The sequence below is a fragment of the Ictalurus punctatus genome, chromosome 19 (assembly GCF_001660625.3).
Source record: "Ictalurus punctatus breed USDA103 chromosome 19, Coco_2.0, whole genome shotgun sequence".
NCBI classification, from domain to species: Eukaryota; Metazoa; Chordata; class Actinopteri; order Siluriformes; family Ictaluridae; genus Ictalurus; species Ictalurus punctatus.
In genome coordinates, this window is record NC_030434.2 from 20480121 (window position 1) to 20503937 (window position 23817).

General features: G+C 39.4%; 3 protein-coding genes across 8 annotated transcripts in view; 1 reads left to right on the plus strand and 2 right to left on the minus strand.

The window, feature by feature from the left end:
* Positions 1-1751: 1751 nt before the first annotated feature.
* Positions 1752-9329, plus strand: hsp90b1 (heat shock protein 90, beta (grp94), member 1). Its single transcript, XM_017494265.3, has 18 exons — positions 1752-1880; positions 2643-2745; positions 2985-3126; positions 3218-3334; positions 3581-3912; positions 4052-4163; positions 4248-4364; positions 4499-4615; positions 4709-4846; positions 4955-5032; positions 5135-5200; positions 6177-6446; positions 6620-6865; positions 6973-7109; positions 7525-7603; positions 8522-8677; positions 8770-8865; positions 9002-9329. The coding sequence occupies exons 1-18, from the start codon at positions 1832-1834 to the stop codon at positions 9026-9028; spliced, it is 2382 nt and encodes a 793-aa protein (XP_017349754.1). The 5' UTR covers positions 1752-1831; the 3' UTR covers positions 9029-9329.
* Positions 9221-22254, minus strand: glt8d2 (glycosyltransferase 8 domain containing 2). Of its 4 annotated transcripts, XM_017494268.3 has the most exons (11): positions 22006-22254; positions 21224-21298; positions 17601-17636; positions 14503-14595; positions 14237-14432; positions 13981-14098; positions 12176-12263; positions 11905-12017; positions 11627-11793; positions 11194-11306; positions 9221-10354 (listed from the first exon to the last, which is right to left on the minus strand). In XM_017494268.3, the coding sequence occupies exons 3-11, from the start codon at positions 17617-17619 to the stop codon at positions 10182-10184; spliced, it is 1080 nt and encodes a 359-aa protein (XP_017349757.1). In that variant the 5' UTR covers positions 17620-17636; positions 21224-21298; positions 22006-22254; the 3' UTR covers positions 9221-10181. The 4 variants fall into 4 exon arrangements, with proteins under 4 accessions (XP_017349757.1, XP_017349755.1, XP_017349756.1 ...); XM_017494266.3 differs by lacking the exon at positions 21224-21298 and having other exon boundaries at positions 22006-22252; XM_017494267.3 differs by lacking the exons at positions 21224-21298; positions 22006-22254 and adding an exon at positions 17739-17940.
* A 1222-nt stretch (positions 22255-23476) lies between these two features.
* The window catches only part of fbxo18 (F-box DNA helicase 1), a 19845-nt gene continuing 19504 nt past the window's right edge, over positions 23477-23817 (minus strand). For all 3 annotated transcript variants that reach the window (XM_053688220.1, XM_053688221.1, XM_053688219.1), the window contains exon 21: positions 23477-23817. This exon is cut by the window's right edge and continues 633 nt beyond it. The gene's annotated coding sequence lies outside the window, so the exon portion shown is untranslated.

The window sequence follows — 23817 nt, forward strand, 5'->3', positions numbered from 1 at the left end:
GCGCGAACAGCATGAATCCATGGAGCCAATCTGGCCCGCATCAACAGCACAGGTTTCATCAGCAAAGATTTCTCAGCACACTGGGAAATCTGGCTCCTCACTCTTCTGAAATCCCCAGCTCATCCGAGTATCGCTGCTGACCATGTGAAACTGCCCCTTACCCAGTCCTACCCTGGCCACTTCCACCAAGCACAAATATACAGTACTTAGTGGTAAAAATTGAAGTGGTGAGATGAGTGGTGCATCTGGAATAAATACTGTATGTAGATTGAACAGTAGTAACATGATGTTTTGTTCAGCTAGGTGTGTATTATATACTATTAGCAAATTCATCCATCTTCTATACTACTTATCCTTTAGGGTCACGGAGAACTTGGAGCCTGTCCCAGGGAGCATGGGACACAAGGCCTGTACACCCTGGACAGGGTGCCAATCCATCACAGGGCACACTCAAATACACATTCACAAGTTCATTCATACACTATGGACATGCCAATCAGTCTACCATGCATGTCTTTGGACTGGGGGAGGAAACCAGAGTACCCAGAGGAAACCCCATGCAAACTCATGGGACTCAAACCCCAACCCTGGAGGTGTGAGGCAAACGTGCTAACCACTAAGCCACTGTGCATGCAATTCAATTCAACATTTTATTTGTGATATGCTTTAAACAAAACTCCCTGAGACAATATGAGGAATAAAACCTTCCAGACTCAAAAGGGAACCCATCCTCATCTGAGTGACAATGAATAGTGCGATTATAAATAATTCCCTTCTATAACTCTGTACTGCAATTGTATAAGCAGGAAATTCATTATAATTTTCACCTGAAGTCTCTTTTGTTGAAGCTATCAACTGTTCACTGATGGAGACTTGAGTGCAAAACATTTCGTATCAGTTGCAGTCCAAAGCCATCTTGGTTTTTAAGTGGTACCATCCTCAGTAATCTCATGTCATTTTAAACTGTCCATATGGGTCCTCCAACATGAAAACACGTTCGTTTGGTAATCTGTTATTTTATATATCGTTAGTCTTAGTTTATGTAGCTTGTCCAACACACAAGTCTCTGTGTAGGTTATTACTACAGAAATTATGACCTAGGCCTATTAGAAAATATAAATCTGTGACTTGTCTTGCAGCTGGATTTACTTTCAGAGCTGCTGTTATAGAAAATTTAATCAACACTTTCTGACCAATCAGAATTGAGAATTGGCTAAAGTAAGGCATTATTACTGAAGACTTGTTTTAATCACGTTTTCATTACATCAGTGTTGAGAATAGTGTTGAGAGGTCTCTCCCACTTCCTAAATCACACTTTAGTCACTGATCCTGATCGAATAAGCTCATGGCAACAGCTGGTCGTTAAGGTGAACACAGATATAATTGACCCGGATGTCACAAAACCAAAAATGGTGATTTATTTATTTATTTTCAGGAATAAATCCATCCACCCCTCGTTTTATTAATCCGACGCCAACCCTGTCAGAAACTAAGACCGCTTCCAGATCAGACGCGTCTCAAACAGAATCATGTGTTTGACACACACCTGAGCCAATCCGGAGTGGCCACGATTTGATCACGTGAACTCGGACATGTAAAGCTCTGATTGGTCGAGCGTGGTTGCATTTCGCGCTGTGATTGGTGAAGTGTTGTGCGTGGGGAGCTGTGATTGGTCGGTTTCTCTCGCGCATCGCCTCTAAATCCAGAATATGATAAAGTCGACTTCTCTCTTTTTTTTTTGCAGCTGCAGTTTGGGGGTTTTTCAGTGGAGCGGTGTGTTAACAGATTTAATTTGTCCTATAGTGTGTTATAACGCGTTTCTGCTTCCAAAATGAGGCGTTTATGGATCTTGGGGCTTCTCTGTGCGCTTCTTGTCTTCAGTAAGTAGCGTTATTATTATTATGGGGTTTTTTTTCTATATTAGCGTTTGTCTGTAGCCTTGAATTTGACCAAGCTTAATATAGGAGCACCAGTGGCATGGGTATGAATTCAAGCGTCTGTTTAAGTCTGTGTGTAACTTTAATGTGATAAAGGAAACCGCTCATAATGTGACATACTAGCTTTTTCATATGTAAAGTATAGAATTAAAATGTAAATGTCTTATATTTGGTGCATCTTGAGGAAGCTGGAGGATGGCTTCATTTGCATGTGCTTCTAGAAGTTTCCTCAGAAATGCCAGCTAGCATGCTGACCGGTTCCTCATACACTTCACCTGTTTTCCTGATATTTTAAATCCTCTTATTAAATATTTTGTAGAAGAATGTGTAGCATAAAAACTCCAGAGCTGCTTTTGTTAGCCTGCTGAGGGTCTTTCTTGCTCGGCTAGGCTAGTTTAGCTTATTAGCTTGCTAACTTTGTCTGGAGAAAGAATGCTCGGGTGAGAAGAGAAGTGATGCTAATTCAATATTGAGTCTGTATTTATTATTTGGTGGCTTTTTGATGCTTTAAGGTTTCATTAATGATTCATGTCATTGAAAATAGATTTGAGGTGAATCACAGGTGGACTGATTCATTTAAATGTGTTTTTTCTTTACTGTTTTTTTTTTTACTTGAACACGTTTTGGCATATTTTTCTACTGCCTGTTTTTGGACCTTCAGTCATTCCTGTGTTCATATATTTAATTAGTCTTGCTTTCTTACAGCATCTGTTAAGGCTGACGATGAAGCTGATGTTGACGGTACAGTTGAGGACGACCTGGGCAAGAGCAGAGATGGATCCAGGACAGACGATGAAGTTGTTCAGAGGTGTGTGTGTACCTGTAATTGGACTCATTGCAACCCATAGTTATGTGCAACTGTTCTAGGGGTTTTTATCTCGTTAATGTTGCTCAAAGCTATCTATAATCTCTTGTATAATATCCAGATTAAATATGGCTTTGCAGATGATTACGTAGTCTGATTATGTTGGCGTAGATGTACTGTTAGGCATCATAGCCTTAACGAGACGTCTTGGGATTTCATCTTTGCTTCACGTGTTTCACCAGGGAGGAGGAAGCCATTCAACTCGATGGACTAAACGCCGCACAGATTAAAGAACTTCGTGAGAAATCAGAAAAGTTCGCCTTCCAGGCGGAAGTGAACAGGATGATGAAATTGATCATCAACTCTCTGTATAAGAACAAAGAGGTGAGGTGAAGATGCATGAAAATGACTATTTGTTGCCAAATTCTTATTTGCTTGAAGGTAAACCTCTTACGTTTTGAATCTTTTCCCAAAGATCTTCTTGAGGGAGCTGATCTCCAACGCTTCTGATGCCCTGGATAAGATCCGGTTGTTGTCGCTGACCAACGAAGATGCTCTCGCTGGGAACGAAGAGCTGACTGTTAAGATTAAGGTGTGTTCTGTGGACCATCTCTGCTGTAGGGTGTTTTTGGTACTGAAACTTGAGAATGGTAGTTGTGGCTTCTGGTGGTATTTTGCATTGTAAATGAATCCAAACGCATCGTCTAGATTAGATTCAACAATGTAAAGCAGATAGTAAGAGGTTCCTTTACAGTTCAAATTTCTGATGCGTGACAGAGCATGAGGTCTGTAAGTATAGACGATAAAATGGCGCCCAAATTTCTTCTCCCCCCACCAGTCGGACAAAGAGAAGAACATGCTTCACATCACTGACACTGGCATTGGCATGACCAAAGAGGAACTTGTGAAGAACCTGGGAACTATTGCCAAGTCGGGCACCAGCGAGTTCCTCAACAGGATGACCGAGATGCAGACAGAAGGCCAGTCCACCTCTGAGCTGATTGGCCAGTTCGGAGTCGGCTTCTACTCCGCCTTCCTGGTGGCTGACAAGGTCATAGTCACATCCAAGCACAACAACGACACGCAGCACATCTGGGAGTCCGACTCGAACGAGTTCTCGGTCATTGAGGATCCACGAGGCAACACTCTGGGCAGAGGAACCACCATCACGTAAGTATTTCTTGATCACTTTATCCTTTTTGTGTAACTGTTTTGTCACATCTGTTAATTGGAATTGCTAGACATGGAATGAAATGCATTTCTGTGATGTAAGTGCAAGGCTAACTCTGTACTCGTGCTTTTCTACTAGTCTGGTCATGAAGGAAGAAGCCTCTGACTACCTTGAGCTGGAGACTATTAAGAACCTTGTGAGGAAGTACTCGCAGTTCATCAACTTCCCCATCTATGTGTGGAGCAGCAAGGTCAGACATCACAGCCTAGGAGAGAGATGTATAAAAATCCTCAGTCGTAATATTTTGTGAGCTCACGGCCAAGTTTTTGTTCAGACTGAAACAGTGGAAGAGCCGATTGAGGAGGAGGAGGAAGCCGAGAAGGAGGCCACTGAAGACGAGGCTGAGGTGGAGGAAGAGGAGGAGGATAAAGACAAACCCAAAACCAAGAAGGTAAAAAAAAAAAGGGGGGGGGGGGGGGGTGGTTGCATCCCAAATCTATGCTAGCACCAAATCGCTAGCCATTTTCAAGTGGGATTGTGTTTGAAGTCTCATGCACCTGCTAAATCTTTATTCTTTCTGTTTAGGTGGAGAAGACCGTGTGGGACTGGGAGCTGATGAACGATATCAAGCCCATCTGGCAGAGGCCTGCTAAGGAGGTAGAGGAGGATGAGTACAAAGCTTTCTACAAGACCTTCTCAAGGGTGAGTCTCCTGCATGTTAAAAAGACTGTGTTCAAATTTAACATGTCTTTTCTTTAGCATCTTATTTTAAAACTCGAATCTCTCATCGTGCAGGACACTGACGAGCCCCTGAGTCACATCCACTTCACAGCTGAGGGGGAAGTCACTTTCAAGTCCATCCTTTTTGTCCCTGCAGCAGCCCCCAGAGGTCTTTTCGATGAGTATGGTTCAAAGAAGAATGACTTCATCAAGGTAATGTGTGTTGTGAACAAAATAATGATAACTTGCCATTATAGGGGAAGATTTAAAAGCAAAATCTTTGTATGTCTCTTCTAACTGACTAGAAACCTTCTCTTACAGCTGTTTGTACGCAGAGTCTTTATCACCGATGACTTCCATGATATGATGCCCAAATATCTGAACTTCATCAGGGGTGTGGTGAGTGCTGTGACCTAGCCTTAGAGAGGCCAGTGTATAAACTTTATTTTATGCTGTAACAAGCCCTTTATGCGGAGTCTAATTGCTGATCTTTCCTCTCAGGTGGACTCTGATGATCTTCCTCTGAATGTCTCCAGAGAGACTCTGCAGCAGCACAAGCTGCTGAAGGTAAAAACCGGTGACTAATGATGTGAGATGTCAATGTCAGTAGTCTAATATAGTAATGTGACTAGAGACAACACGTTTTGTTTCTTGGTATCTGATATCACAGGCTGGTCTCACTTTAACAGCTGTATCACATACAGTGGTCCAAAGACTGTCCAGTCACACACTTCCTCTTAAGCCAAAGGTTTGGCAAGGTGCCTGCTGATCACCACACTTGGACTAATGTTCAAAATGATTTATTATTATTATTATTATTATTATTATTATTATTATTATTAAGAAGAAGAATAGGATCTGTAAGTTAGTTTGTACTAGGTAGGAAGAAGCATTGTTATGCTAAGTGTGTGTATGTACACTACCGGTCAAAAGTTTGGAGAGATTTGATTGAAATGTTTCTCATGATCTTAAAAACCTTCTGATCTGAAGGTGTATGATTTAAACGTTTGAAATTGGTGTTGTAGACAAAAATATAATTGGGTCACCATATCATTTTCTTTCATTAGAAAACTAACATTTTATTAACTTTTTTTTTTTTTTTTTTTTTTTTAATTAAACTTGGAGCGAAGTATTCTGGGAAGCAGCCAATAAGTGTCCAGTGTAGGTGTGAACTCATTTAATAATGTTTTAAAAAAAAGCATCTCGGGGAAATTCCTCAAGAAATCAGTTGAGAAAACGCCAAGAATACATTTCTGGAAATTCTCGGCAAAAAGAGCGTCTACTTTTGAAGATGTTAAAATAATAAATTGTTCCAATTTATTTGGGTTTATCACAACATAATTCTCATAGTTCCATTTGTATTACTCCAGAGTTTTGATGACTTTATTATTCTAAAATGTGGGAAAATAAAAATACAGGATGTGCATCTAAACTTTTGACTAATAGTGTACACTCCAGTCAGTAGTAGTCGGCTCCTGTTGGGACTAGGCTAAAAAAATTTTTATTATTTATTTAATTTTTTTTTTGTATTTTTTCCTCTCAGGTCATCCGCAAAAAGCTGGTCCGCAAGACTTTGGACATGATCAAGAAAATTGCTGAGGAGCAGTACAACGACAAGTTCTGGAAGGAGTTCGGAACCAACATCAAGCTGGGTGTGATCGAGGACCACTCGAACAGAACCAGGCTGGCTAAGCTGCTGCGCTTCCAGACCTCTCACAGTGAATCGGGACTCGCCAGTCTGGAGCAGTACGTTGAGAGGATGAAGGAGAAGCAAGACAAGATCTTCTTTATGGCAGGAACCAGCAGGAAGGAGGTGAGCACGCACACACACAGATGGTGCTGCTTAGTCTGAAAACAAGCTTGGTGAGCTTTAGCGGTAGTCTGCTACAGAAATGATACCCACGCATGCAAATTCTGACCTGCCAAAAAACACTGAAGCAAATGTGCTCATTGTGCACGCATCAGTAAGTTTGTTTTCTGTTCTAGGCCGAATCCTCTCCCTTCGTGGAGAAGCTGCTGAAGAAGGGATACGAGGTCATTTACCTGACCGAGCCAGTGGATGAGTATTGCATCCAGGCACTGCCCGAGTTTGACGGCAAGCGCTTCCAGAACGTGGCTAAGGAAGGAGTCAAATTCGACGAGAGTGAGAAGACCAAGGAGAAGAGAGAAGCCCTGGAGAAGGAGTTTGAACCCCTCACCACATGGATGAAGGAGAAGTCCCTGAAGGATAAGGTACGGTCTCTTTTTAAAGTCTAATTAATGTGAAGGAAGGAATGTAAGAATATGTTCAGTAGACTGGTATTTTCGATTATTAATCAAACTGGTGTTTTCTCCTGCAGATCGAGAAAGCCGTGTTGTCCCAGAGACTGACCAGTTCTCCCTGTGCTCTGGTGGCCAGTCAGTACGGTTGGTCTGGAAACATGGAGAGGATCATGAAGGCTCAGGCCTATCAGACAGGAAAAGACATTTCCACAAAGTAGGTGTATGGAAGGGCCATGATAGGGTTTTTTATTATTTTATTTTTTTTAAATAAGAGCTTTTAAATCAATCATAGCCCCTCTGTTATGAGGTCTCAATTCTGATTGGTCAGCTCTGATGATGGTGCTGGCTGCATAGTGAATCTCAGGTTTCTATTAATGCACCTGTTGTAGTAGAGGCCATTGCAAATTTAGTGGTGTAAGAGGAATAAAACACTTCATGACAAGCTGTTACTGGAAAATTTAACTTCTGGTCAGTGCCTCAGAACAGGCATGCCCCTTTAACAGCACGCCCCCACGTGTTTTATTCCTTATTAATACACTTGCAGATTTCTAATGTGTTCAATTGGAACATACAATTAAAAGCACATGGATGATCTTATAACTGTTCAATTTATTCATTTTTTCCCCCAGCTATTATGCAAGTCAGAAGAAAACTTTAGAAATCAACCCCAAACACCCCCTCATCAAAGAGATGTTGAAGAGAGTGAATGTAAGTGACTGATTTTATGAGCTCTGATGCTACCTTTTGGTGTACTGTAGGGTGAGTTTTTTTTTAAATAATGAGGCTATCGAAATGCATACAAATCTGAATATTGGAAATAATTTTACTACCAGAGGTTCAATTTGTTTCTGAACTTTTCATCCTTTCATTGCCCCGCCCCCTTTATGTATGTTGTATAATTAACAAAATATCACTATAAAAATGCATCATACTACAGTTAGAGACTTCATGAATACAGGTTTTTCAATGAGAAATGGACCAGTATACACTACCTGTCAATTTTTGGGACACTCGACTGAAATATTTCTCATGGTCTTAAACCTTTTGACCTGAAGGCGTATGACTTAAATGTATGAAATCGGTGTTGTAGACAACTTTAAAAGTGCCAACATATTAACTTCTTTCATTAGAAAACTAACATTTTATATATATATATATATATATATATATATATATATATATATCAATCATTTTTATACCGGTGACTCGGAGCAAGATATTCCGAAAAGCAGTCATTAAGAGGCCAGCGTAGGTGTAAACTCCTTTTAATACTGTTTTAAAAAAAAAAAAAAAAAAAAAAAAACATCTCGGGGGGGGGGGGAATTCCTCAAGAAATCTGTTCAGAAAATGCCAAGAATACATTTCTGGAAATTCTAGGCAAGAAGGGGGTCTACTTTGAAGATGCTAAATTATTTAGATTTATTCTGGATTTATCACAACATAATTCCCATAGCTCCATTTGTTACTCCAGAGTTTTGATGTTTTTATTATAATTATTCTAAAATCTGGAAAAATGAGTGTGTCTAAACTTTTGACTGTTAGTGTGGAACATGTGAAGGCGGTATAAATCTTCAGTACCCCGAATGTGGTGCATTTTCAGTTCTGATTAGTGCTTTATATTTACAGGCTAATGAAGAGGACCAGACAGCCTCTGATCTGGCCGTGGTGTTGTTCGAGACTGCCACTCTGCGCTCGGGCTACCAGCTGGCTGACACCAAGGCCTACGGAGACCGGATAGAGCGCATGCTCAGACTTAGCATGAATGTTGGCCTAGATGAACAGGTGAGTACAACACATAAGCCAACTTATCACGCTAGTACACTATACACCTGGAGTTTGTCCTTTTTAATATTCCATGTTCTTTGTGTGCTTAGGTTGAGGAAGAGCCAGAAGAGGAGCCTGAGGAACCTGAGGAACCAGCAGAGGAAGCTGAAGATGAGGAGGTGCCAGCAGATGATGCAGAAGAGACGGTGAGTTTGTTTTTGGGTTGTAGCACTGCAGAGCCTGAAAGTTTATACCTATCTTTGGTTTAAAAAAAAGGGGGGGGGTGGGGGTGTATTATTTCTATTTTCTGTGCAACTGATCATCTTTGTGTTTGTGTTTCAGGAAACCACAGAGAAGGATGAGCTGTAAGAGATTGTGAACAGGGGGAGGGGTTTTGAATGGGGGGAGGGTTTGATGGCAGGCAGGGTGGAGGCTGGATCCCAAGTGGCCGTCTTGTCTGTCAGTGAGAGCTTTGTGGGAGTGGGGTTCTGGTTGGGGTGGTTTTGGTTTTTTTTTTTTTGTTTTTTAAAGGAGCTGCTTTTTTTTTTTTTTGTTTGTTTGTTTTGTTTTTTACATTCCTCATGACTGTAAATTTGTTAATATTTAACTGACCTGGTTATGGAGTGCTGAATTCCTGTCACGTGATCCATTAAATGTTTCCAAAAAGGGATTCTGTCTCTTATTGTAATGATTTTTCAGTTGGTATTTTTCACTCTTAAACTACAAAAAATGCTGAATCTGCTCCTATGCTAGCACTTGTCTTCTGTTTAGTGCAATATTAGCATAATACACTGAGGGCAGATCTTGGAAATTCACCACTCGTCCAATCAGTTTCACCTCCAGAACAGCACTGCCATCCAGGGGTGGTATAAAAGGATTGAGAAAGTTTGTTCTTAGCAGAGACGCACCTGTGTGTGGACTATTAAAGAAGTTTATTTCCAAACTGTGATTTACATTGTCATTTGATTATTGCAGTAAAACATAAAGATTAGCCCCTGGACTAAAAGATCTAATTAGTTCTGAGAGGGTGATTAGTCTGTCTAGCTGTTAATCTACCAGGATTGTCTTGGCATGGGGTCAGTTTGTAATTTATAGAGCCCTCTGCTGCCTGTGACATGAATTGCAATTACCCTCGATTACGTTGAGGGGAATTTATTCTTGGTCAGAGATTTAAAAAATTTTTTTAGCTGTGTTTGTCAAACACAGTATGTAGTACCTCCACTTAAAATAAATAAATAACAAAAACAGGCAGTGGCGTTTATTACTGGGCCAGAAAATGGAAAAACTTGGCCCTGTTGACCACAAGGCACTTAGCTTTGTTTAAAAAAAAAAAAAAAAAAAAAATCTTTGAAAGTATAAGTTTAGAAGCATTTTCAAACTTGACTTTATTGAGTAGCACAGTGAAGTGGAAGAATAAGTTCTGGATTGAATTGCATTTTCTGATGGTGTATAATTTATTATGAAAACAGACCATGTCCAGTCTTCAGTAGATTTAATTAGAAGTAGTATCTGAGATTTTTTTTCAGGTTTCAGGCCGTACCAATACAAATTTTCCAGAGGGGTCTGGAATAAACCACTTCTCCCAGAGGTCAAGGTGAACACAGGGGTAGTCCCAGGGTTTAAAGTGACCATTCCAGTGAAGCAGTTGTGCCTCTTGGAGGACAGACTGGGGATAATGAGCATCAGGACTCCAACCTGAGGGGGTTAATGGGAAAGTAGATTAGTTGATGACCTGACCGGCTATTCCCCTTTGTGCCATTAGCTAGCTGGAACATTCTTAACAATGACTTCATTGCTGGTTATTTCAACTCTTAACATTATGAGAAAATACACTTGTAAATCTTTATCGGTTATTTATACCACAGCGCTGTTGAACACTCAATTCCAATTGGCCTGAAGGAGCTGAGTAAATTTCTATAACGGCAGCTCTGATTATGGTTTTGGCTGCGAGGCAAATCACAGGTTTATATTAATGCACTTGGGTGGCATCGAACCCCTCATCGCTAAGTATCTTCCTATATCAGCACACCCCAAGTGTTCCTTATGTACTATACTTTAAAAAGAAATGGAACAATTCCACCACTTTGTCATGGTCACAATATTTTATACTACTTAGTAGTTACTTTTCTTAGCTTGTATCTTAGCAACTGGAACTAGGGGGATTTCTGACAAAGACAATTCTCTCATATATATATATATATATATATATATATATATATATATATATATATATATATATATATATATATATATATATATATATATATATATATACACACACACACACAAAAAACCCAACTCAACAGTACTTGAGACTGATGGGGGGGCAGTATACTATTTCCAAGGACACACAGCTGCAGTTCATGGAGTTTGTGTTGAAATGGTTTTACCTACAGTATGTGTAGTTTTCATGTGAAGGAACATAAAATCTTTCCCTCCTCAAGACTGTAACTAATCACCATGGTCGCTCAGTGAAGATGTCTGAGGGAAAAAAACCCCCAAAAAACCAGGAACAAGTAGATTTTGTGAATTACCCAGGTGTCTGACGTGCCACTTAGGGTCGATTGTTGTATATCTGTTGTGGAACACTATGAGCATAGGAGGAGTGGCTACTCCGCCCGCCATGGCACTGCTGTACAGGTTTCCCCTACAAACCCAAAAGGAAAAATGTATGTTAATAATGCAGAGAAGCGGGTACAAGGTCGAATGTTAAAGCGCAAAAACTGAAGCCGCAGTATCAACCTTTGCATCAAGAAAACCTGTTCTCTTTTGTGTGACACACATCGTTGTGATTATAAATCATTACAGCATACAAATGCAGAAGACGATGATACTCCAACCCCAACAACTACATACTTTTTATTATCTGCTGTGCCATGTTTTTCTTCATCTTGAAAAACCCAATTAAACATTATTCACAAAGTACAATGATAGCACACAGGCTTTTGGACTCTCTTGGGTTCTCACTTGAAGTTCTCGCTCATCCATTTCTCCAGCTGTATAGTGATCTTCTGCTTCTTCCACTCGTCAATATCAGCCACAAACACACCAGGGTTAAAAGAGCAGTCGTTGGGGTTAATGCCCAGCTCGCGGACTGCCTGCTTTCGATAGTCCAGGAAACCCATGTAGGATGTCTGACATACACACAGAGAACAGTGCAAGCAAAAAAAAACATAATTATTTATTTGAACAATAAATGTAATTTTATAAGCTCGCATCATAATATACAGAGAAGCTGTACGTACTTGCATGCCCACACTGCGCACCATCTCGTGTGTAGCAGGCAGGTCACAGTCTGAAGCAAATGCCGCTGCATGTCCTGAGTGCAGCTTGATACTGTACAGGTCCTTTATATCTCCTGTGGGTTTCACTCATGAAACTAATGCACTGTAGTTTTCTCTCACACACACACACATGTGTACAAGTAACCATTTCCCCATTGCTTCCTGCCACTAATGTCAGATTTTATTGCTAATAAATGGCTTTGGGATGAATCACATGACTGAAACGTCATACCTTGAACAATGATGTCATCATCCAGGTAAACAATCTTCTTATGATTGCTGATAGCAAGCAGGGGTAAGTAGAACCTTACAAAGTTCAGCTGCAACACACACACACACACGGTACTTCATTTTATCATACTGGTCCACTTTGTAGGTCTACAATTGATAGCTGGGGCCCATATTTTGTACACACAATGTATTAGCCTCTAGATGCAAGCAGACGTGATTACGGCAGACCCTGTTCAATCAAATCTACACTTAAATAGAACTTTTTCAACAGCAAGAAGTTGGTTAAAAGGTCTTACCCAGTTACACACTATGCCAAAACTGAAAGAAATTCCAGAAATGATGAGGAAGAAGATGATTGAAATACATCAGTCTGGGAAGGGTTATAAAGCTATTTCAAAGGCTCTGAGACTCCAAAGAATCACAGTGAGAGCCTTTATCTCCAAATCGAAAACCCGGCATGGTAGTGAACCTTCCAGAAGTGGCTGACCTTCCAAAATTCCTCCAAGAACACAACAACGACTCATCCAGGAAGTCATAAAAGAGCCAAGGACAACATCAAAGGACCTACAGGCCTCTGTTGCATCAATAAAGATCACTGTTCATGACTCCACTATCAGAAAGACACTGGACAAAAATGGCGTCCATGGAAGAATGGCGAGGTGAAGACCACTGCTAACCCAGAAGAACATTAAGGCTCATCTGAATTTTGTTAAAATGCACCCTGATGATCCTCAAACCTTTTGGGAGAATGTTCTGTGGACTGATGAGTCGAAAGTGGAACTGTTTGGAAGACAGGGATCCCATTACATCTGGCGTAAACCAAACACAGAATTCCACAGAAAGAACATCATACCTACAGTCAAGCATGGTGGTGGAAGTGTGATGGTGTGGGGATGCTTTGCTGCTTCAGGACCTGGGCAACTTGCAATAATTGAGGGGAAACATGAATTCTGCTCTCTACCAGAAAATCCTAAAGGAGAATGTCCGGTCTTCAGTCCGTAAATTGAAACTCAAATGCAGCTGGATTATGCAGCAAGACAACGATCCAAAGTATAGGAGTAAATCCTAGTCCTAGAAGTAAGTGTAAGACTAATCTCCAGTTATTGGAATCATTTAGTTGCACAAATGGTTTTATGTTTGATGGTTTTACCAGATTTTATGTTTAAGAGGGCAATTAGTTATTCACATTGGTGATAGGTGTTGGATAAGTGATAGGTTGATAGGTGTTGGGCACACGGTAGTTTAGTGGTTAACACGTTCGCCTCACACCTCCAGGGTTGGGGGTTCGATTCTGTGTGTGCGGAGTTCTCCCCGTGCTGCGGGGGTTTCCTCAGGTTTCCTCCCCCAGTCCAAAGACATGCATGGTAGGCTGACTGTCATGTCCAAAGTGTCCGTAGTGTATGAATGGGTGTGTGAAGGTCCAGGGACCCTGTAGGATAAGCAGTATAGAAAATGGATGGATGGATGTATTGTGTGTTTACTCAGGTTGCCTTTGTTTGATGATGTATTTCATTTGAAGATCTAAAACTATTTAGTATGAGATATACACAAAAACAGAAGAAATCAGATACAAATACTTTTTCACAGCACTGTATGTGGGTTTTTTTGTGCTTGATTCACAAAAATAATCCATCTTAAGGTTCCATCTCAAACAGAAGATTTTCCTTTCAGTGTGAGTTCCATGTAAAATCTCTATTTAACGTTAGACATCCAAAAACTCCTGAGTACAGCATGGAATGCAAAAAAAAAATGTATTGTTCATTATGGAATAAACTCTCATAGTCTCTATTATAAGGCAGTACTTACAGGATGAAGGAGATCTGGTCTGGATGAATCTGGTTTCACTTTGCCTTTCAACACCATCGGATTGAACTCCAGAATCTTATATTTGATCTGTTTCAGCTTGGTTTTCTTAATGTACTGCCTGCTCGAGACCAGGAAAACAAAAGAACAAGGAAAGATCCTGCATACGAGTGGAAAATCGTTCATCTTTTAGGTATATATAACTGATATGTCACTGATCATGATTTATAACACTATGCTCTGTTATAACACGACGCACCTTGCCAGCTTAATAGCATCTCTCAAGGTCACTATATAGAAGAGCACATTGGCCCGCGTGTTGCTATACACACTGTTGATTGTCGCCATGGCGGCTCCGAGACGCTCTTCTGCTGCACAGATCACAACGGGAATGTCGGTCTCCGTCTCAGATTCATCGTCCAGAGTTCGGTTTGTGGCCTTGCTGTCCCTGAGCTCTGCAGCATGAGAAGAATTTAAACAACAGGCCCCCACTTTCTGCTTTAATACTCTGAGCTTTATATGTACCTGAGTGTTTTTCTGGTTGATGTGCTTTGAACATTTTGCTGTACAGCAGAGCCAAGGCCATCAGGATGAGTAACATGGACAGCATTCGGTTTACTGGAACACACAGAACAACTGCTGCTAACACTCATGATCAAATCTTTAAAATTATGTTTGTGTGTGTGTATATATATATATATATACACACACACACACACACACACACACTGTATATACCAGAGCACTGTTGAATTCCTCGATTCTGATTGGTCAGAAGCTGTTGTCTCATTAATTGTCTCAGTCTAAAGCATTCTTGTTTCTATAGTAACAGCATAAGGGAACCTCTGTCTATAGTTGTTATAACAGGAACTGAATTGATTTGCAGATGTCCCCCAACATTAAATGCAACTATAAATAGCTTTAAAAAAAAAAAAAAAAAAAAAAAAAAACACACGTCATTCATTAATCAATTTAAAAGCACTAATCAACAGCAAATTGCTGTGGTAAAAAAGGATTAAAACACTTCGGGATGTGTTGTTATTGGAAAATATTCAACTGCTTTTGCGTCAGGCCTCATCGCGCTACCCTATCACTGATTATTTTCACTAACAGCACATCTTGTCATGTTTTATTTCTTATCAGGGAATTTGCATAGGCGGTGTTATAGAGCACAGACACTAGAGGTCACTGAAAAGCAACTGGTCCAACGGACTCCACGGCACCCTCTACGGTTTTCGAATAAAGATACGCCGAATAATAACCGAAAACATACTTACAGCATTTGTCTAGTAGATTTATGCTGGATTCAAGATATGAGAGAAACTCGACCTTTAAGTTGGGTTTAAAAAAAAAAATGTATTTCTAATTTCCTAGTGGTGTGTTCATTCTTCGTTCTCTGAGAACAATTTCCATTGGCATGATTTCATTGCTCTAGGGAGCAATAAATGAAATATGTGGCTTATTGAATTAGTTGCTTGCGAACTGTATGATTGGTCTTGAAGTTTTCCAATAGCCAGTTATTCATTCTCATTAATAAAGTATTCAGTTTAGCTGTTTTCATTTATATCTATGCATTTCTGTAAATTTGGTTCATTTTGTAGATTTGAATGATGAATTAACTCAATATCGCATGGCATCGTGATACAATTTGATATTGCGATACTTTAGCTGGTTAGTATCATAAGACATGTTTATGGTATCGTGACAACCCTAGAACTTGGTGTATTTCATTTGCACAAATACCAGCACTGAGTTTTTCTATTGGAAATCGTAATCCCAGGATGAAATGAGATTATGCTTCTGCATAAAATCTCTTCGGTTGCTTCAGTCCTTGGTTATTATGTTTCTGGATTCTCATCGTCAGTTTAATCTACTGGATTTCAGTCAGGTTTAGATCTTAATACTGAGGAAATAACTGCAGTTCATGTGGGAATATATTTATATTTTATATATATATATATATATATATATATATATATATATATATATATAAAATTGCTGCCTATAATATAATTATGTTTGAATTCCAGGTGATCAAACTGTATTTAAGAAAACCCTACTGTGATTATGAGAACATGGCCTTCGGCTTCTGCATGTAATGTTAGGAGATTTGGCAAAAACTGCAGATAAAAGTATTACTAGAGATATCTGGCAGTCCGTTGCAGTCAAACTGCTTGTTGTTTTTTTTGTTTTTTGTTTTTCTTTCTTTACCACATATTTATGTAACATTTGTTCATTTGGAAGATGCTATAATTTAAAGCAACTTGCAGTTGATTTAGGATATCAGCTCAACCCAGCATGCAGCTGAGCACTCGAGTCCAGCAGAGGCTCTCTGGCACTCCTAGGGTTTGGGCTGTAGCGCAAAACGTGAACTGCTGAGGTAATGCTGCACAAAACTTACTAAGCACTGCCAAAGTCGTAGTGAGGTACGGCATGTAATCAAGTTTTCAATCTCCAGAACTATCACTTCACTTTCTCTACAAAGCTACAAAAGCATTTTTTAAACATTATACTGCGAAACAAACGCTCAGTTTTCATTTCCAGTTTAAAATTTCACAAGGAGCTTGACTTGCACATACGATAGACTTTCTGTCTGCTTGCCACACTCACACTGCAACAGCCAAGACTGAGACACACACACACACACACACACACACACACACACACACACACACACACAGAAACACACACACACACACACACACACACACACACACACACACACACACACACACACACACACAGGGTTTGATACACAATGTCAGCTTTGAGAATCGTATAATATCACGTCAGAGCACAGAAAGATCCCTGGCTTTCTTTACAGCTGTGTTTCTCTGTCTCACTTGTGTCTCACTTTCCACATGTCGAACAGTTTCTCATCACGTTTTATTTATTTTATTTTATTTTATTTTATTTAAAATCGAGCTGGCTTTGATTCAGAGACTGAACCAAACAACTGAAGGGCGTTTGATAAACTTCTCCTTTATCTACCATTCTACCATTATCTTAGACCACAGCACTGCTGAATTCTCAAATTAGATCGGTCTGAAGATGTCGGTTCCTTTTCCCACAGCGCCAGCTGCATGGTTTATTTTAATCTGCTCAAATGAATGTGAAGTTTTCTGTGAGGAGACATTAAGGTTCGCTCTTGTTAGATTGTGATTAGTACATACCTTAACTCATCATTAGTTCATGTTTAAGTAGGTATTAATTCAGGTATTACTGCATGAATATTCATGATTGTTATTGTAAAGCGTTACCCATTAAATGTGACTATAAATGAATAAAGCAGTATTCTATGTCATTCTTTATTTAAAAAAAAAAAATTGATGACATACTCCAGTGGTATAAGAGGAATGAAATACGTTGGGACATACTGTTATAGAAAAATAATAAGATAATAAGATAAGATAAAATAATACTTTATTAATCCCCAGATGGAGAAATTAGGGGATTAATTAATCCACTTCGGGGTGATAACAGTAACTCTGCTTTGCATTGGGCCTACTACATCACACCACCTTGTTGTTGCCTCATTCTCCTAGAACAGTTCTCCCTCATATGCAGAACATTACATACAGCACATGCCGTGGAAAAAGCTGGTAGAAAAGGCTGGTACTTACTTTTCCTCAACAAAGCCATACTTTTTTCTTACGCATCTGCACAGAGAAAACAAAACAAAAAAACATCAAAAATGACTTAAAGCTTTTTCCCAAACCAATTATAACTCAGTGAGCGCACAGTAATTTATTATACTAAACTGCACGTGATGTCAGAGGAGCTGTTAGAAAAGCTAGACCAGAGACATGTCCAGGATCCATCTTAAGCAGATCCTGAAGATGAGTCCCCCGAGTGCCTGCACACATGTGGAACCGGTTTAAACGGGTCTCAAGCTTCTTCCTTCCTGACAGCATTATTTAGTGCACATGTATCTCTGCCATTCCACCCCCACTCTCGCTCTTTCTCTCTGGGCAGGCAGCTTATCTGCACCATGACGTCTCCGAGCTGGAGAAACAGACGACTCTTTTCTAACTTTTCCAAACAAAAGCTGTGTGAAGGCGTGCTCATTTTGGCATGTACTACAGTTTGCTGAGAAAGAAAGCTAAGTCCTGTGTTTCATGGAGTGTTTCGTAAAAAAGAAAACCGAAATCTAAAGTTTTTTGGATGTATGTGATTGATTTATTCTACAGATCTACAAATAAATAACTGATTTAAATATGTACAGTCATCATGCCATAGTTTATATTATGTGGAAGGACAGAGTTCAACCTTCACATGCACAATTTTTTGTGGAAACAGTTTTTAAACCTTTCAAAATGCCAACTGAGAACTGAGTCCAAAAACTCCACCAACATCAACATGCATCCATTGTGTTTTTCAATGGTGTGTGCATGGTCAGATTTAAGAGTAAACTCTTTTTTTTATTATCATTTCCAACAGACAAATAGTTCAACAGTAGATGGATACAAAGTCCAATCTATGTAAGGGAAAAAGAGATGTGTGCTCAAAACATCCGCAGTTAATGGAAAGCTCTCTGGTAGAGGAAACTCTCTATTGTACGGATCTTCATACAGTTCTTCTCTAGAGCAAAGAATATTATTCTAGATATAACCTTTTAATATAAATGTAAAGATCTTTAATACTATATTAGTTCAGCAGATTCATAAATAATCTGTTCGTTCATTCATCTTTAGTAACCATTTTATCCCGGTCTGGGTCGTGGGAACACTGAGGAGGTGGGAATAAACCTTGGATTGTACACCAGTACACACAGAGCCCATTGTGAGCACCATGCATGGGGCAATCCTTGCTCAACGGGTAAGGATCAAGGTTACTGATCAGAAGCTGCCACTGTTGGGCCCTTAAGCAAGGCCCTTAACCCTCTCTGCTCCAGGGGCGCTGTATCATGTTTGACCCTGCACTCTGACCCCAACATCCTAACAAGCTGAGATATACGAAGAAAAGAATTTCACTGTGCTGTAATGTTTGTGTGACAAATACAGGCTGCTTATTCTTCTCATACACATTTATTCACACCTAGGGTCAATTTAGCATTGCCAAACCACCTTTGGGTGGTAGGAAGACATGGGGAGGAAATGAAAAACTCCACATGAGCTCAGGATTGAACCCAGGAACCCTGAAGCTGTGAGACAGAACCGCTCCACTTTGTTGGAGGTTAACCCATTAACAGGCACACAAAGAAATACAGGTGCAAAAAGAAAGATTTTTATGTTAATTCTTACTAATTGGACCACATTCAATAGAATTTCATAGATTTATTTATTTCTTTTTCAAATTCACCCATTAGACAAGGAGTCATGGATGTCTCCTTTCAGACTGAATTGTCTGTTTAAGGTAGCAACAAAAGCACCCACTGAGCACAATGGATCAGTTGTATTGTTTTCCTTTTATTACTACACATTTAAATAATAACAATTAATTAACCACAAATAATAACAATTTACACAGATCATCCTGTTCAAAAGTTTACACCCCCCTGGATCTTAATGTAGTGTGTTACTTTCTTGACCATCAGTAAATATTTGCACCTTTTGTAATTTGCACAAATGAACTGCTTTATTTGTGCAAATTCAGTTATTAGTATGTCTTGTGAACTATATGGAAGCATCTGTTATGCGAAATAGCTAATAACTAAATAACATGCAATTTTAATGATCCCTCGTTTTGTTTTGTTTTTTTTATATATTAACATTTTGCAGATTCTGCAAGGGGTATGTAAACTCCCATTTTGTGAAGCTCAACAGCCTTTTGCTGCACATCACAGCTATATTCCTTGGTTATAACCCCTATAACTCTATAACCCCTTGTTATGAATGACTAAGTGATTTTGGCCTATGTGTTACCTCATATTTATACCCCTGTGAAACAGGAAGTCATAGTTGAACCTATAGTCCTGTTCCTAGTAATCAAGGTGTACTACAGAAAACTTTCAAATATCAATGGGAATATACTTCAAATATATATTTTATCACAAGGTTAAACAATAAAGACAAATTTTCACAGCCTACTTTGCTCATATTTACTAAGAGTGCCAGTATTAGTGGAGGACACGGTGTGTATATCGCCTGCCAATATGGATGCAGCAATCTAAAAAAGTAACCAGCATCAGTGTTACTGTATTAATCTATAGGCTACTTTTTTGTGTAGGAAAGCCATTGAAAATGTCCGTAAAGGAACTCTCCCTCTAATATATGCTGCAGTATTGGAAATAAAAACCACTTCGATTGTACGATTTAAATTAAACCCTTAAAAAAGGGTTCCTAGAGGGCTCATTTGTTAGTAAAAAAAAAGTTCTTAACTTCCTAAAGAAGTTCTACTTGGAACTCTCTCTGGTAAGGAAAATCTGTTGCAGGGTCCTATATGCTGTAGAGGAAATAGATGTAACTATTTTTTCTCTAACCCTGCTGAAAAATCCAGCTTGGTCTAATCTGCTACCAGTTACCCAAACACAGACAGAGCTGGGCAAACTGGTAGACTATCTTTGGGAACTGGTAAGTGCTAGAAAGAATTCTCTCTATTCAGTTCAATTCAATTCAGTTCTATTTGTACAGCGCTTTTAACTATGAACATTGTCTCAAAGCAGCTTTACAGAAATATATAGATTCCAGATCTAAATTTTACATTTATAAAGGTATCCCTAATGAGCAAGCCAGAGGCGACGGTGGCACGGGAAAAGTCCTCATCTGTGTGACACCGGATAGCGCGATAATAAATTATTTCCCTTCTATAACTGTATACTATATAGTCAAAAAGTGCAATTGTGGAACCAGGCACTTATGAGCTTATTAGCAACTTGTGAATATGAGCATCAGAGTTATTTGTGAATTTATTCATTTTAACTTGAAGTCTTTGAAATAAAGCTCTCACATTTTGTTAAAGTTATCAGCTGTTCTATGGAGAAGATAATAAGAGTAAGGAGGTTCGAAAATGTATAAAATATCCATTGTTAGCACATTTGCCTCGCACCTCCAGGGTTGAGGGTTCGATTCCCGTCCCCACCCGGTGTGTGCACATGTTCTCCACGTGCTTCCAGCCCAAAACATACGTTGTCCATAGTGTGTGATTGTGCTCTCAGGTGTGTTGGCACCCCATCCAGGGTGTCCCCAGCCTTGTTACCCGAGTCCCCTGGGATAGGCTCCAGGCTCCCCTGTGACCCTGTGTAGGATAAGCAGTATGGAAAATGGATGGATGGATGGATGGATAAAGAAGCTGGAAAATAACATACCAGCTCGGCGAAGGTGGTCGACCAGTTTGACTAACTCGGCCTGTGTTTGGGTCACTGGTGGCTCGATAGACCAAGCTGGATTTTTCAGGATGGAAGATCGGAATTAAATGTAAATCTGAGTATAAATCTCAGTATAATGTAAGTAACGTAGTAACCAAGTATGTTTACTCTAAAACTAAAACCAGGATTAAATGCTTGAACACAGAACATAGTTTACTTAAAGGTATTTTGGTGCAACTGATTAATAAACTTTTTCCAGGGTGTATATTTCCAGATGTGACTAACACAGGTCTTTATGCGACTTTGCTTCACACCAATTTCTGGGCAGAAGACTTTTTTTTTTTGGTTTGTCCTTGTTCAGACTTCGGCTACTTCCCAAACCTTGTATACTACTAGGATCTTTCTATGTCAGGATCCGTCTCTGTACAGATGTACTATTTTACTTCTGAGTATGCTAGTATGAGATTTCCGACTTCAACCAAACTGGCTACAAATAAGTCTTTATTAACTTTATTCGTTTAATTCCCGAATAATTCCCAAAGTACAGAAGAAATGAGCAGTCCTACACGTCAAGCCCAAGTTCATCACCACTACTAATGAGGTTTTCGGAAACCTTTTATGTTGCGTTGTCCCCCGTTTTATAAAAAGCCGAATAAATCCGCTGTAGAGCCGTTAATAGCGTTCACAGTCAATAGTTATGACTTGAGCGGTCTGCGTTATTAGCTTTAATAACCCCCAGCATTTTCTTTAAAACAAATTACGCCTCTGTTTCTGATACTCACCCCGGGAGACGTGTCAGCCCACTTCTGCCCTGTAATCGCTCCTCTATACACATCCAGTCGTGCAGCATTTCGCAAAGCGCGCGCGGTGAAACTGATTCCAGCTGTTAGTCATTTCCCCCATACAGATGTGCCCGGTCTTGTTCAAGCGAGACAAAATGTAGCTGAACATTTATGACATCATAACTGTAGCCAATACATCATGAGTTACAAATGTTCTTAGGGAGCTGCAGCATAGCCTAGCCTTATATATGGCAATCCACTCTAAAATTATTGGCACCCTTTATGAAAACTAGCAGGGAGGAAAAAGTGATGTATAAAATACATAAACACGTGCAGTGATATTTCGAGCTTCATTTAAAATGTGATGAAGGCTAACCTTCTAAGAAGCTGCCTAACTGATTCTTCCTGTAAAGATGGAGAGACCTGTAGAGGAATCATATATGGTATATGCCTTTATGGACAGTCTTCATGTTGAATGTGCTCTTCAATTCAGAGAATGTTTTGTTTTGTTTTGATTCTTTCGTCCATCCATCCATCCATCCATTCATCTTCAGAAAGTGCTGGTCGGGGTTGTGCTGGATCCAAAGCTATCCCAGGAGCACCGGGAATGGGGCAGGATACTTCACATAGGATGCCAGTCCATCACGAAGTACCATGAACACACATTCATACCTACAGCATGTTTTTTGGGGAAGTGGGAGAAAACTGTACCAGGAGGAATACAAAGGAAATTAGGAATCACAGAACAGTGATGGTTCAAATCTTGTGACTAAAGATGGCTATACATTTTGTCTTCAGAATTATTTTGGATGCATGTTTCAATCATTATCTGGTTAAAAGACGGATGGTTAAGTCTTAACCTCCTGGAAGAGACAACCATATTCTTACAGAGTTAATAATACAATGTATCTTTACAAATCTGTGGACCACTAGAAACAAAAGCAGATCAAAGCATCTATGATCATCTTCCATATTGTACAATAACTATACAGCCCCCCCCAAACCGAACCACAACACCTGATTCAGATCAAAGTTCCAATAATGATCAGTGGGTTTATTCGCTATCATAAACTCTAGAAATAAATGCATCAAAACTACTTTCCTTGTCACTGGTGTGTTAACATCATGGGTACATCGCTTATACGGCTGTTCCACCATAAAAATAAATAATAAGGTACATAATTGGACCTTAAGTACCATTCACACTTACTTTACTCTATAATTAAATATAAACGACGTGCATCTTCCTGGTTGAAAGATATATACTAAAGGTACAAAAGAAGTCTCCTTGATCATATCACCTTTATTTCTGACAGGTGGTGTCTAATTGTTGATTTTAAAACTTTAAAACAATGCTCATAAAGAGGTAGCTCAATGGTTAAGGCTTTGTATTACTCACTGATGTAAACGTAAAACGTTATGATTTCAAATACATTTTTTCCCGAGACACCAGGAATTGCATGAATTGAGACATGTTTTCTGACAAATTTTACTGACATGATTGTTTTTTTTTTTTTTTGTACAATGTGATTCCTTATGTATATTTACAGAATCAAAACATGCAAGTGTTAAAATACAAATATACACACACTGTACAAAATGTATAGTGCAAAAGGCTTGTAAAACACTGATATGACAATCACGTTATAAAGAGTTCACTGGCACTGAAACAAATCTCACCTTATTATAAAAATGCTTCTCAACTTGTTCCTCAGGACGTCCCACATCAGAGCTACCAATACACCAAAAATGATCAAAACCAGTGTAAAAGGAGGACTGGGAAACAAAACTCCATTCAATGACCTAATTCAA